We start from the raw sequence: 15,166 nt of genomic DNA, 5'->3' as shown, positions 1-15,166 counted from the left end.
TTTAACAGTCAACACAGAGCCAGGAAATAATTTGGCGCAAGCCTGCTGTAACACTTAGCTGGCTGCGTATGAATTAGGAGGACAACTACACCCAGCACAGACCCAGAACACTGAGGACAGTCACAGGCAGCCCAAATAGATTTTTTTCCCCAAATGTTTTTGCAAAGGCCCACTGCCTATATTCAATAAATATATCTCTTCTCTCTCTGCGTCACCGCTACTGGCCCTGGAGTATGTCAAATAACTGCAGAGTGTTGCACTGTGGACTGGAATACAGCGGTGATTTAACAGCCAACACAGAGCCAGGAAATAATTTTGCGCAAGTCTGCTGTAACACTTAGCTGGCTGCGTATGAATTAGGAGGACAACTACACCCAGCACAGACCCAGTACACTGAGGACAGTCACAGGCAGCCCAAATAGATTTTTTTCCCCAAATGTTTTTGCTAAGGCCCACTGCCTATATTCAATAAATATGTCTTCTGTCCCTGCCTCACAATATATGTGTTCTGTCCCTGCCTCACAATATATGTCTTCTGTCCCTGCCTAACCACCACTTCTGGCCCTGGAGTATTACTGCAGGGCGCAATGCTCTGCACGGCCGATATACAAAAAAAAAAAAAAGTGCAACACTGCAAAAAGCAGCCTCCACAGTACTGCACACGGTTAGATGTGGCCCTAAAATGGACCGTTGGGGTTCTTGAAGCCTAAAATACTCCTAACACTCTCCCTATAGCAGCTCCGGCACCAGCAGCACTGTCCCTCCTCTATGTCAGAACACATCTGTGGCGAGCCGTGGGAGAGGCCGATTTTTATACTCGGGTGACAGCTGATCTCGCCAGCCACTCACTGCAGGGGGGTGGTATAGGGCTTGAACGTCGCAGGGGGAAGTTGTAATGCCTTCCCTGTCTTTCTATTGGCCAGAAAAGAGCGCTAACGTCTCAGAGATGAAAGTGAAAGTAACTCGAACATCGCGTGGTACTCGTCACGAGTAACGAGCATCTCGAACACGCTAATACTCGAACGAGTATCAAGCTCGGACGAGTACGTTGGCTCATCTCTAATCAGGACCCCAAACCCCAAATCTATTTAAGCATGGTGAGTTTTCAGTTTTATTCCTTGTCAGCAGTCTATTGGTTTGTGTAGCTTGTCATACACATTAGACATTAGATACACATTAGATATTTTAATTTATAACAATTTCTATGGGATCCTCTGATAATGTAGTATGTACATGGACAGCTCAGTTGCCCCTCCCTTTCCCTTCCAACTCAATAGTGGTTGATAGTAAGTGTTCTAAACAGAGGCGTAACTTGAAATGCTGCAGAATGTCTCAGCGGAAATTTCTGTGGAAAATTCTGCAGCATTTCCGCATCCAAAAAGCAGTCAAAATCTGCACGCTGTCTATTTTGAAACAGCCCTGCCCATTTCCATCACATGTAAACATACCCCAGCGCTAATAGCGATCCCCCCCCAGCGATAATAGCGACCCTCCCCACAGTGGCCCCCAGCGAAAATAGCGACCCTCCCCACAGCGGCCCCCAGCGATAATAACAACCCTCCCCACAACGGCCCCCAGCTATAAAAGCGACCCTCCATACAGCAGCCCCCAGTGATAATAGTGACCCTCCCCACAGCGGCCCCCAGTATAACAGCGGCCCCCAGTATAACAGTGACCCCCAGTATAAAAGCGGCCCCCAGCAATAATAGCGACCCTCTCCACAGTGGCCCCCAGCATTAATAACGACCCTCCCCACAGCAGCCCCCAGTATAATAGCGACCCTTCCCCAGCGGCCCCTAGTGTAATAATGACACCCCACAGTGGCCCCCAGTAGTAATAGTGACACCCCACAGCGGCACCCAGTAGTAATAGTGACACCCCACAGTGGTCCCCAGCAGTAATAGTGACACCCCACAGCGGCCCCCAATATAATAGAGACATCCCACAGCGGCCCCCTGTATCATAGTGACACCCCACAGCGGCCCCCACTGTAATAGAGACACCCCACAGCGGCCCCCAGTAGTAATAGTGACACCCCACAGGGGCCCCCAATGTAATAGAGACATCCCACAGCGGCCCCCACTGTAATAGAGACACCCCACAGCGGCCCCCGAGTAGTAATAGCGACACCCCACAGCGGCCCCCAGTAGTAATAGTGACACCCCACAGGGGCCCCCTGTATCATAGCTACATCCCACAGTGGCACCCAGTGTAATAGTGACACCCCACAGCAGCCCCCAGTGTAATAATGACACCCTACAGTGGCCCCCAGTATTAATAGTGACTTCCCACAATGGCCCCCAGTAGTAATAGTGACACCCCACAGCGGCCCCCAGTAGTAATAGTGACATCCCACAATGGCCCCTGGTGTAATAGTGACACCCAAAAGCAGTCCCCTGTATCATATTGACACCCCACTTTCCCCCTCTCCCCGAGACCCATTTACTTACCCCCTCCTTGTGATAGACATGATAATTAATTAGTATAAAATGTCTATCGATTAATATAACCCAAATGTATTTTGTTGTTGTAATGACTTTTAGCTCAAGAGTTTAAAGGACACACACACACAATCTAATCATGGTATTTGCTAGCCAATGGATGGGTGATGTATTTGCTCTAAGTACATAGAAGTTGCTCAACCAGTTTCTAAGGGTTAAAGGGCCATAGTGTCGTGTATATCCTGTGTTTAATACTGAGTGTTTATCTAGCCCCCTTCCACTTCTCATCCTGAAGCTAGGTAAACAATGATTCATCACTACACGGAGATGACTTCAGCTAGAGGACGAAGTCCATGCTGCCTCAACACTTGGAAGGGGGTGGGCAGAGAGGTGGGGGATTCTATATGATCCGACAAATGAGAATCTTATATGTTACTGATGTAATCTGTTGCACGCCCATTAAAGGGCGGTTGTCATGTGTTATAATAAAAGGCCTGAGCCTCTACACATTGTAGAGACTCTCCCGGTTTTAGACCAGCATTTGTGTCTGATTCTGGTCGATGTGTGCACATGATACTCAATTCGGAAAGCGACAAAATACCCCAAAGCCTGCTGGAGAAATCATAATCCAGATCAGTGGAGTCCCTGGGTGAGCGAGTGGATCTGTGAGGTCACAGCCTGGAACGTACAGAGATCGGCAGATGGCACGCAGAACTCAGGGGCCCCAAAATCTACAGAACACGGTAAGATTGCTTTATGTAAATCTACCGATGTGAGCTGGGTTCTGACTGCTTTTCTGCCTGTTCCTGACCCAGACTGGACCTTCACTGAAAGACAGGTCTGTCCACTCGGAAAAACCACCGTTTTTACCTGTCTAGGGGTATTTTGTACGCTGTGTATGCTGTTGTGTCTGAGACGGTTAAAAATTGTTTATGCAAGACCAAGAGATAAATTCTGTGAGGGTTAATGTGTCAGAAGGGTGGACTCGGCTGTTTAAGTCTGAGGGAACACGCCAGTGACACGTGCTCCTAGGTAAAACTAGTGTGAGGTTAGGACGATTTATGATACGTATACTTAACTTTATGATTGAGCGTGTTATGTTCTCATATGTGGAAAGGTATATACGTATGAAGTATAGTCGTGCTTTGTGACGGCTGATTTCTCCAGAATATTATTGAGGTTTTGGTCATTGAAAATAATCGTCAGTCTCTGTGTATAGCTAAATGTCCTGTCTAGATCGTGTACAAGAAGTGCTCTTGGGGATTACTAGACGGTGGGTTGTTAAAAAAGGTAGATGAGATATATATATACCTTGAGCTGTTGTGGGTATTCTCCAGTAATCCCGTCTGTCTGGTATTATAGAAAGAATGTGCAGTGTTTATTGTTGGGGGGAGGGCTGCTGGTAAGAGAGTGAACTGAAAGCTTTTTCAATTAACCCTTCCTGTTTCCTTTGTCTTTTCTGAGTGGGAAAGAGGGGTTATATTGGAAGGATTTGAAGAAAGCAGATTTTACAAGAGAAACACTATTGTGTCCAGAAACTTCGAATAGAATAGAGTTGAGCAAAGTGAGCAAGGACAAAGGTCATAGAGCTTGTGATTTGGTTACTGAACAATGGGAAAGGACCAGGAAAAGTTGCAGAAAGAAATGCCAGGTTATAGACAGATAAGATAGGCTGTAGAAAGTTTACAGAAGATGAGCAGGAAGCCTAGCAGAAAGAAAGGTGTTTTTAGATTGCTAGGAGGAGGTATAATGTAGTTAAGAGATTGAAGAGGGGAAAGCATGTAGGGGGGTATGTGTATTGCTTATGAACAATGTAATGTCTTTGTGTTGACTACAGCCCCTCCCTGTAATGGCGGCCGTGCTTGCAATGTTTACAATCCAACATAGTGTGACTCTGCAGTAAATGTAGTGAGGCCTGCCCCCACCCTGAAGTTACTTCCCCCCATGTGCTCACTTTCAGGGTGTGTGATGTTACTTCCGGTCCCTCCCCATCCGAGACAGGACCTGGCCCCGCCCCTTCCTCCTCCAGCGGCCATCTTGCCTCACCTGGAAGTGCTGCTGCCCCTGGCCCCGCCCGGTCCTCCGGCAGCCATTTTGCCTCACCTGGGAGATTTGTAGCCCCGCCCCTTTCTGCCTCTGGCGGCCATTTTGCTGCATTTGGGAGGCCTATATTCCCCAATGCCACTGTATCCAGTGCTAACATCATGATTGTCTGAAGTAAGGTTTTGTTTGACCAGACTTTGTTACGCTCCAAGATGTGGCCACTTTGGATGTGTGATAAGTTCAGGGAAACAAACCTTTGTGGAGATACAGCTTGGGACATAGTAGATGACTAAGCTGGTTTATAGTGCATGGAAGATTGGAGTTGATGCATGGGGGGCAGAGACCAGGAATACATGACAGGGGACGCTCTCTCATGTTCCCAGGTGCTCTGTTTCCCACTGCCCGCTTCTCCAATGGATGCTCAGACAGATGATGTTATGGAAGGCTCCTACAGATGGAATAATTTCCCTATAGTCACCCAGCAAACTTTTTCATGCAATTTGATGAAGTAATTTTACTTTTAATGTGAAGAAAGAGGGACTGAATTGCCCAGAGTAGGATGTTAATTCATCCGTATTCTTTAGTTTTTCTTTAAGTCTTTTGTATATTCTAGTGTCAGTCTACACTGAAGCTATAATTATATTCCGACAGGAGAGTAAAAGCTAAACGCTGGCCATACCCTGAAATACTATTACACTGGGTGACGTAAAATTTTACTTGTGTTGCGCCCCCTTGTGTTAAAAAATGCTAACTGCGACCTGAAATAAAAAAAAAAAACAACATTTTTTTTTTGTAAGGAGATTTTCGCTCAGACTTCGCTGTACACAATGTCACCTTGACCTACAAAGTGTTTGTTTTTGTGCCTCTTGGTTTACTAGTTTGAACGCAATGACTCTTTTTCCATTGAGTATTCCGCTTCAAAAGGGGGGAGGCAGAGGTGATCTGGGCCATAGATGATCTAGGTGTTGTAGATAAGCTATTGGGTTTGAAAAAAAATAAATAAATGATTTTGTGCTACAAGATTCCGAGCCATGTGAAATAAAACATCAGCACGATTATTTAGTACTAATGCAGTAAGAAACTGCAGGTATGCAAACAGTAACCAGAACCCCTGTTGATAATGCATATGTTGAGCTTTTTGCAGATGGTACCAGGGTGAGGATTGATGACTCCACATCGGATATGCAGTGGTCACACAACAAGATGTCCTAGAAGCAGGAGTTCTGCCTCCGCATGTCTCAGTACAAGAAGCGGAATTGAAGGCCCTCACTGAGGCGAGAAGAGTGGCGAGAGGTAAGACGGCAACCCTTTACACTGACTCCTGGTATGCATTTGGCATAGCTCATGATTACGGCCCAATATGGAAGGCCAGACAGTTTTTACCTCAACAGGACAACCAATTGAGAATGGTGCAGCGGTACAGAGTCGCATGGAGGCCCTGCTTCTACCTGACAGAGTTGAGAGTTCGCACCGATTCCTACACTGGAGAGGCGAGAGACGACACCCTCGCTGACAGCGCAGCAAAGGCAGCGGCCCTCAAGCCGTGGAAGAAAGAAGAAAAGATACTGACAGCATGAGTCAGTGGTAAAAAACTTTGGACATTGACAAAAACTTTGGACTTTGATATGCTAAAAGACTTTTACAGTTACAAGCCAGCAAGGAAGAAAAGAATAAATGGACTAATATGGGAGCAGCAGAAACAGGACAGCGTGTGGTGAACGGTCAACAGCACTTGCCCACCACAGTTCCTGTATCCCATGATGGCCCAGCTGATGGACGCAAAGACCCACCTAGTAAAGCAGCACTGACGACGACGCTTGAAAGAGGTTGGGCGACTTCTAGGTTCTCTGTAGCTGCTGCATCATTTGTCCGGTTTAGCATGATCTATGCCATAGGTGAGTCAGGGCAGAAGTAAATTTGCCACATCACACTTGCCGGGACCACTCTACCCATTTCAGGGATTGCAAATTGACTACGTTCAGCTCCCACTTGTTGGGAAGTATGAATACGTGCTTGTTGTTGTTGATGTCTTTGCAGGTTGGAGGCCGACCCTGTTACCAAGGCAAACAAGTAGGTAACCGCAAAGAAGCTCATGAACGAGGTAAACTGTGAATATGGGGTACCAGAAGTGATTCAGAGTCAGACAGAGGTATAAACTTCACAGGTGAATGTAACATGTCATGTCTGCTCTGGGTGTATCCCAGGCCTTTTACATACTGTACCACCTTTAGTGTAGTGGAAAGGTGGAGAGACGTAGTGGCACGCTAAAAGTAAGATACTTAAAAATGACGCCACTTTGGAAAGACTGTCATCCAATAGCCTTATACAGTGTTAGATATGAACCTAGGGGGGATTATACATTATCTCCCTACGAGATTGTTTGGGCTAGCCCCAAGGCTAGGTCTTTACTATCCTCAGTAGTTACAATTACAATCTGATGTGTTGACTAAGTATGTGATTTCCGTTGTTAAAGAACTAACCAAAGCCTATGCACAGGTGTTCTCTTCCAGACTCAGAGGCAGACACTGGGACACATATCTTGCAGCCTGGGGATTGGGTGTGCGTCAAGAAGTTCCTCAGGAAGCACCCTCTTGAGCCCCGATTTGATGGCCCCTACCAGGTGCTTCTGACTACTGCCACAGCTGTGAAACTAGCCGAAAGACTTACATGGATCCATGCTTCATACTGTAAGAAAGCTTCAGATCCGGGAGACCAGTCTTAGTTGTGCCAAAGACGTTACTCTGGTTAGGGCTAGTGAGAGAGGAGGGTGGCAACTGGAATCCTTAGTCGGAAGAATATGGGGGTATGGTTACCTTCTAGTATAACTCGTCCAATGCTCAAGTAGCCGCATATTCCTTCGACTATTGTACTGTGGTCCCGTGTCTAGGCGCAAGATCCCACCGCAGGCCAGATTTAGCTCAGTCCAGCTGGTTATATGACTTATATACCCAGGGAATACAATATGTTTGTGCCACTGATAACGTCTGGGGAGAAGACTGCCGTTATTGGGGATTAGTGGGATGGAACGCAGGAACAGACTAGTCCTATAAACCGCGAAGTGCCTTAAATAAGAAAGATAAGAGCGGGAAATCCCTAATTAGTCGTATAACCCTCCTTGAGAATAATAAGGACAGCAGGTATTGGAAGGCTGAACTTAGTATGTTGCTTGGTTTTAATGCGGTTTTTATATTAACCAAGGGAGATCCAAGCCCGGGGGACGGGGGAGACTTATAGTCTGGGGACATACCGGTACGGGAGGACAGATCCCTTAGGGAAGTTTAAAATAAGGGGTATGGTAGATGCAGCCGAATGGAAGCCTTCACTTAGTCCCGTGCCCATAATTAACCCCCTCCGCCGTAAGATAAAGACCTTGACGAACATGATGATCATAGCCGACCCTACTTTTTGAGGACACCTTGACAGTAGCGACTGGCTACTCTGACCAGAATCTCTGGTTGGAGTTGATGAGGTACAATGCTAACAGGAGCAACAAGTCTAACTGTTGCGTGTGCGGTAGTGCCCGACTACACTCGGGGATGGTCCCCCTAAATCTCCCTGTAGATGCTGAAGAGTGGTTTATTAGTCTCTTCACGAACATTTCCGCTAATTACACTGTCCGTGAGAAATGGAAGAAGGAATACTCTATAACTACTTAAGTGTTTTGCACCGGAGAGAGTATTACTGACTACCCTGGAAACTACACCTGCCAGGCAAATAGGCAGGGTGGAGGGAGATTTTTGGGGAACTCGCCAACGGGTATTGCTCCTCCTACAGTATGATAGGAGGGGAATAGATGCAGAATCAGGTCCAGTCCTTAGGAGACGTTTACTGGCTTTGTGGAGACATGAGGTAGAGGACCCACCTGGAGGGTAATTGGACAGGGGAGTGTGCCTTAGTAAAGCCCTTATGCTCCTCCACATCCTGTCAGACACTAACGTTTCCCTTGTTTGAAAAAGATGAAGAGCCAGTTCTGATAATGCCAACCACGTACGCTACCAAAGAAAAGGAGAAATGTACTAGTACTGTGCCTGCCCCGATCTCCTAAGATGGATTGTCAGTGGAATTCCCATTTGCCTAGGGATAGTGCAGAAGACCTTAGGTTCCGGCGAGGGCACACCCTGTGGGGTGTTAACTTGTACAGATAGAGGGTATGGATGCCCGGAAATGAGCCCAGGGAATCCATGGCCTCCCTCTGAGGTAAGGTAGGGATCCCCCCCCTCCTAGGAGTAGGGACTTACGGGCAGTGGGAAAACCCTGACGCAAGGGTGAGGCGACTTGGACGTGTTCATTATTAGGACTATCTCCAGGAGGGACATTGGTGTGGGTGAAGATTAGGGAGTCCCACGCCGTGCGTACCTGTTCACACTACTAGTATTGTAACATTATGCTAGAGCGAGAAGAGAGACCCCTGGTGGTAGTTTTGATCTACACGTGTACATTGACGTCATAGGATAGCCAAGGGGGGTACCTGACAAGTTTTAAAAATTAGAGACCAAGTTAAAACTAGAATCAAGTCCATTTTCCTGATCATTATGGTAAATAAACGTTGACTGGATTAATTATGTTTATTATAATTAGCAGTGGTTTATAAATTATACTAGAGACGCCTTATAGGGACTAGTCGACCAATAGGACCTACCTCGACTATGACTTTTTTTTTTTTAAATAGAGTGACCTTAGATATGACTTTAGCTAAAAAGGGGAGTGTCTGTAAGATGATAGGGGAGACTTGTTGTACCTACATCCTGGACGACACGTGACCCGCGGGTAAAGACGCAGTTGTCATTAAGAAGCTGACCGCACTAACTAAAAAGAGCTAACTTTTGGGACCAGCACTCGCCATGGATGAGCGGGTGGTAAAGGATCCTGGCACAGACGGGCGTCGCTGTTGTATGTGAACTGATGGTTACCTTTTCTGTTCTAGTCTGCTGTGTTATCCCCTGTGTCAGACCTGTGAAACTGATGCTGGAAAAGCCGCCCCCACCATGAGTTTGCTGGATGCATCCCCAGAAGGAGTGGACAAGTCCTACACCCCCTTGAAGACCCTAAAACGAACCTTCAACGCGCTCCAGTTATAGGCTCATGCGCAGAAAACTGTGAAAATTAGATAGAGAATTAGAGGATAGACATTTTAAGGGGGGATTGTGATAGACATGATAATTAATTAGTATAAAATGTCTATCGATTAATATAACCCAAATGTATTTTGTTGTTGTAATGACTTTTAGCTCAAGAGTTTAAAGGACACACACACACAATCTAATCATGGTATTTGCTAGCCAATGGATGGGTGATGTATTTGCTCTAAGTACATAGAAGTTGCTCAACCAGTTTCTAAGGGTTAAAGGGCCATAGTGTCGTGTATATCCTGTGTTTAATACTGAGTGTTTATCTAGCCCCCTTCCACTTCTCATCCTGAAGCTAGGTAAACAATGATTCATCACTACACGGAGATGACTTCAGCTAGAGGACGAAGTCCATGCTGCCTCAACACTTGGAAGGGGGTGGGCAGAGAGGTGGGGGATTCTATATGATCCGACAAATGAGAATCTTATATGTTACTGATGTAATCTGTTGCACGCCCATTAAAGGGCGGTTGTCATGTGTTATAATAAAAGGCCTGAGCCTCTACACATTGTAGAGACTCTCCCGGTTTTAGACCAGCATTTGTGTCTGATTCTGGTCGATGTGTGCACACGATACTCAATTCGGAAAGCGACAAAATACCCCAAAGCCTGCTGGAGAAATCATAATCCAGATCATCCTCCTCATGGAAGCTCTGCTCCTTCTCTGCACTGTGTTGCTGCTGGCACTGATCCAGGTGCACACTGTGATGTCAGGGTGCTGCCGGACACCTCCTCCCCCTGCTGTCGCAGAACCAAGTAGTAGGAGACGTCGGGGAGGGGGGAGGAGGATCCCGGCTGCACACTCACGTCACAGTGTGCGCCAGGATCATCACTGCTAGCAGCGCAGCTGAGTGAATGCTGGCAGGGGAGCCACGGCCCCTGCTTTTATTCACAAGTGTTGAGTGGCCAATGGCGGCACGTGCCAGCAGGGAGGGCCCTGTGTGCCGCCTCTGGCACGCGTGCCATAGGTTCGCCACCACTGGCCTATGATTTATGGTGTGTATTGTTTATGTTTTCTTCAACTGATTCTGAGACAAATAAAAACTTGTTGAGGCCAATTGCACCATATTTAACGGATGTATACTGGGCTCTTAGTGTGCCTGAAATGCCAGTCTAACTCAAGAGACAGCAACCCCATGAGCGAATACCATTACACAATATATAAAACAGTGAAATCTATGAAGTGTAGGTTCACCTGGTTTGAATCCTGCAAAGAATTTACTGTTAAAAAACAGAACATGAAGGAATTGTAGCATCAATTCAAAGGGAAATACATCACCTCAGGTCACACATGTAAGAAGTTCCCAAGTAAACTCATGCTCACATTAACCTACAATAGGTGCAACCAAGCTCAATGTCATACCCATATTAAAGTGTTACCACGTAACTGAGGATCCGGAAACCGCTGCGCATATTTCACCGTAGCTTCATCCAGGGGGAAGCTGTGACCTAAGGTGATGGATTTCCCTTGTATTAATGCTGCGTTTCCTTCATGTTCTGTTTTTTAAATGCTTTTATTATGTATGTAATTCTCACTAAACATTTTTTTTAATGATAATCTCTGCAGTCCTGCCTTGGACATTTATTTTGGGATTGTTTATAGTATTCTGGTTAATCTTCTAATGTTGATTTTAAGAAATGTTCTTACCTTCCACAAATTTATCAGCAACTAGTATTTCTTCTTCCTTGTCTTTTTCCTTTGGTTTTGTAATGACCATTGATGTTAAAGGAGTGACAAACTTAAACTTCAGAGACAGCTCAAGCACTTGTGCCGTTAGGTTTGCTTTTTCTGATGGGTCTGCATGAAGTCTTAAATGAAATAAAACTTTTATATAGATCTACAGTGGACACATGTGATCATGTTACTCATCATATACCATATTTTGCACAAAAAGCACTCACACAACTGCTTGTAACCCCCCCCCCACACACACACTAAAACACAATTAAAGGGAACCTATTAAATATGATGTTGCACAGGGGTGGATTGCCCATTTACTCTATGAGGAAAAATTACAGTGCACAGTAGGGTCCTTGGCTACTCATGTATCAGGTGGGGGCCCGTTGAAAATCTGGTTTATGAAGTGGCTAGGGGGTTTTATATAACAAAGAAAAAACAACAAATCTCCCTCGATCTACCCATTGCTTTCCTCCTTCTTAAAGGGGTTGTCTCGCGGCAGCAAGTGGGGTTATACACTTCTGTATGGCCATATTAATGCACTTTGTAATATACATCGTGCATTAAATATGAGCCATACAGAAGTTATTCACTTACCTGCTCCGTTGCTAGCGTCCTCGTCTCCATGGTTCCGTCTAAATTCGCTGGCAGCTTGCTTTTTTAGACGCGCTTGCGCAGTCCGTTCTTCTCCTTTCAGCACGAGCCGCTTCAGTGTGCTCCCCGCTACAGCTCTTCTGCGCATGCGCAGACGAGCTGTCACTGCTCGGGAGCGCGCTGGAGCGGCCATTCTGTACCATCCTCTGTTAGAGGAAGGTGCAGAGCCACCCAGCTGTCCCGAGAAGCCGCCCAGCTGTCCCGCCGTCCAGCTGTCCCGCCGTCCTGGTAAGTGATGGGCCGGGGGGGGGCTGCCGCTTCGCCGGGGGGGCTGTCGCTGCGATGGGGGGGGCTGTCGCTGCGATGGGGGGGGGCTGCCGCTGCGATGGGGGGGCTGTCGCTGCGATGGGGGGGCTGCCGCTGCGATGGGGGGGGCTGTCGCTGTGCCGGGGGGGGGCTGCCGCTGCGATGGGGGGGCTGTCGCTGCGATGGGGGGGCTGCCGCTGCGATGGGGGGGCTGTCGCTGTGCCAAGGGGGGCTGTCGCTGTGCCAAGGGGGGCTGCCGCTGTGATGGGGGGGCTGTCGCTGCGATGGGGGGCTGTCGCTGCGATGGGGGGGGCTGCCGCTGCGATGGGGGGGCTGTCGCTGTGCCGGGGGGGGGCTGTCGCTGTGATGGGGGGGCTGTCGCTGTGATGGGGGGGCTGTCGCTGCGATGGGGCGGCTGCCGCTGTGCCGGGAGGGGGGGGCTGCGCCGGTTACCTGCTGCCTGGCGGTGGGTGACTGGTCGGCCGTGTTCACTCCAGGGGTCCGGTCGGCGGCTGCGGGGCGTCTGGTTGTCAGGGAGACACAGCTGGTAGCATCTCGGGAGCGCGCACGTCGGGCTACAGCAAGCGACGGGAAAAGAGCCGGCGGCCATCTTGGGAAAATTTTTATAAGTTGCTGGAACGGTAAGTACAAACCAGCTAGAAAAGTCATTTACAGGGGGGCTTAGTAATGTATGCTTAATTAGGGGGACTGGGCAAAAAAAAAAAATCCACTCCTGCCTCGAGACATCTCCTTTAAGTTCTTGTTGCACGGTCACGTACTATCAAATGTGACCACAGTGGTCAATCCCTGGTCTAAAAGTCTGAGGTTAGCGATTGGCCACAGCAGTCACATTTGACCATTCAACCCACAAATCAGGAAGAAATAGCCTGCTGGAGCAGAACTACCTACAGAGCAAAGGAGGCAAATATACTCTTTTATTTTACAGCGTAAGTGGAATTGGGCGAACATATTTCTTTACTGATGGAGCAACAAGGGACAGTGTTTCTTCCTGATAGGATCTTAAAAGACATAAGAAAATATAATGAAATACATATGCAAATATAGCTCTTTGAAGGAAGGCTCAGAATGCCCAAACACGCTTTTAAACTGGCACAAATCCCTTTGACCTAGTTTGATGTGAAGGGGTGGTAGCAGGATTTTGCAAGCCTCGACCAGAGCTGGGTGCTGGATATTCTGCTCTCCAACTGCTACATTTTGTCTGCGAGTCCATTCCTTCCGCAAGTAGTGCAATTTTCTTGCTCGGCTATACCACTCACATAAGAAACACATGTATTTTGTTAATCCCTGCTGCAGTCCCATTAAAAGGGCAACTACCTTCAAATTACCACAGAGGTGTCAGCTGTACTTGTTATACTCAATGGAATTCAGTAGCTGCTTTAAGTTATTGTACGTCTCTTGCATGTGGACAGCATGCGCTACTGGAATAGATGGAAGACTGTTTCCATTGTGCAAAAGCACAGCCTTAAGACTCAGTTTCAAAGCGTCTACAAATAGTCTTCATTCTTGTAACTGTAGCTGTAACTGTAAGGTTGTTTTTACAGTCCTACTGGATACATTTACACGGTGAAACACAGAAAATTAACTATATGAAATATCTTCAAAACGAGAGGCAATAAAAAAATTTCCTGGTCATATTCGTGTTCAGCACACCAAGATACTACAGATTAGGACCTTTTTAAGTCAGTAACAATTTTAGTGTTGACCAGTGTAAAGCTCCATCTTTCATCCAGGCTATACAAGTCTTCCCAGATCAGTTTTATATAACTGTATATACACACAACACACATGCAGAAATGCATGGTCTCTTACCTGACTGCTGGTAAGGCCAGGAGCTAGCAGTAGTTTGAGGCAGATGAGATGGGAAAGAGTTGGAGACCCCTGTAGTTTGTTTTCCACGGGCCAAACTTGTGGGGCATGGGTGGATCTATACTGCACTACCCAGCGGTTCCAGCACTATTTTACATCTTATGTACAACAGCAGGGACAAATACGCAGTGACAAGGCTAGCTTTCACAGGACCCCCCCCCCCCTCCCGGGCCTCCGCCCACACTCCCCAGTACCCATACCTAGATTGAGAAAATACAAGCGGAAAACAAATCGCGGCACGTCCTATTTCTGTGCGGGTCTCGAAGAGGCTCGCACAGAAAAGTCACTTCCAGCGCCCCGGCTCCACTCTGCGCATGCGCCAGCTGGGCGGCAGCTGTCACATCACAGAGAAGGAGCCACAGGAGAAGGTGAGAACCGCACTGGTCCATGCAGGGGCGCGGGTCGGGTCTCACTGCGAGAATTCTTGCAGGGGATCCGAACGGGCCATCTGCAGGCGGCCTAAATCCAGGGAGATGTGTAACTTATACCAGCAATAGATAGATAGGATGTTAGATAGATATGAGATAGATTGATATAAGATAGGTGATAGATAGATAGATAGATAGATCATATCTATCTCATATCTAGATAGATAGATAGATATGAGATAGATATCTCATATCTATCTATCTCATATCTAGATAGATAGATATGAGATAGATCGATAGATAGATATCTGATATCTATCTATCTCATATCTATCTATATTCTATCTGATATCTATCTATTTATCTCATATCTATCTATCTATTGGTCTCTCATAACTTACTCTATCTGTTGGTCTCTCACAAATCACAGCGACCCATCTCAAACCTGCCCTTCATCTCCAAACTACTAGAATGCCTGGTTTACTCTCACCTTATAAGCTATCTCTCAGATAACTCTCTTCTTGACCGGCTTCTGTCCCCAAAACCCGACAGAAACCGCCCTGAATAAAGTGTCAAACGACCTCCTGACACCCAAATCGAGGGGCGACTACTACCTACTGATTCTCCTCAACCTCTCTGCAGCAGTCGACACTGTCGACCACAAACTTCTCCTCAGTATGCTTCGCTTAATTGGACTAAAGGACACTGCCCTCTCCTGGTTCT

At 47.1% G+C, this 15,166-nt stretch overlaps 1 protein-coding gene across 1 annotated transcript in view; it reads right to left on the bottom strand.

The window, feature by feature from the left end:
• Positions 1 to 15,166, bottom strand: part of LOC136621169 (inter-alpha-trypsin inhibitor heavy chain H3-like) — a 191,825-nt gene that overhangs the window by 36,995 nt on the left and 139,664 nt on the right. Inside the window, exon 15 of the mRNA XM_066596443.1 lies at positions 11,259 to 11,419. Within this exon, the coding sequence (XP_066452540.1) occupies positions 11,259 to 11,419 (161 nt within the window). The remainder of the gene's footprint in view (positions 1 to 11,258; positions 11,420 to 15,166) is intronic.

The sequence above is a fragment of the Eleutherodactylus coqui genome, chromosome 3, assembly GCF_035609145.1.
Source record: "Eleutherodactylus coqui strain aEleCoq1 chromosome 3, aEleCoq1.hap1, whole genome shotgun sequence".
In the NCBI taxonomy this organism is placed as follows: Eukaryota; Metazoa; Chordata; class Amphibia; order Anura; family Eleutherodactylidae; genus Eleutherodactylus; species Eleutherodactylus coqui.
The sequence above is the reverse complement of the archived record's forward strand: the minus strand, read 5'-3'. Positions and strand labels throughout refer to the sequence as shown.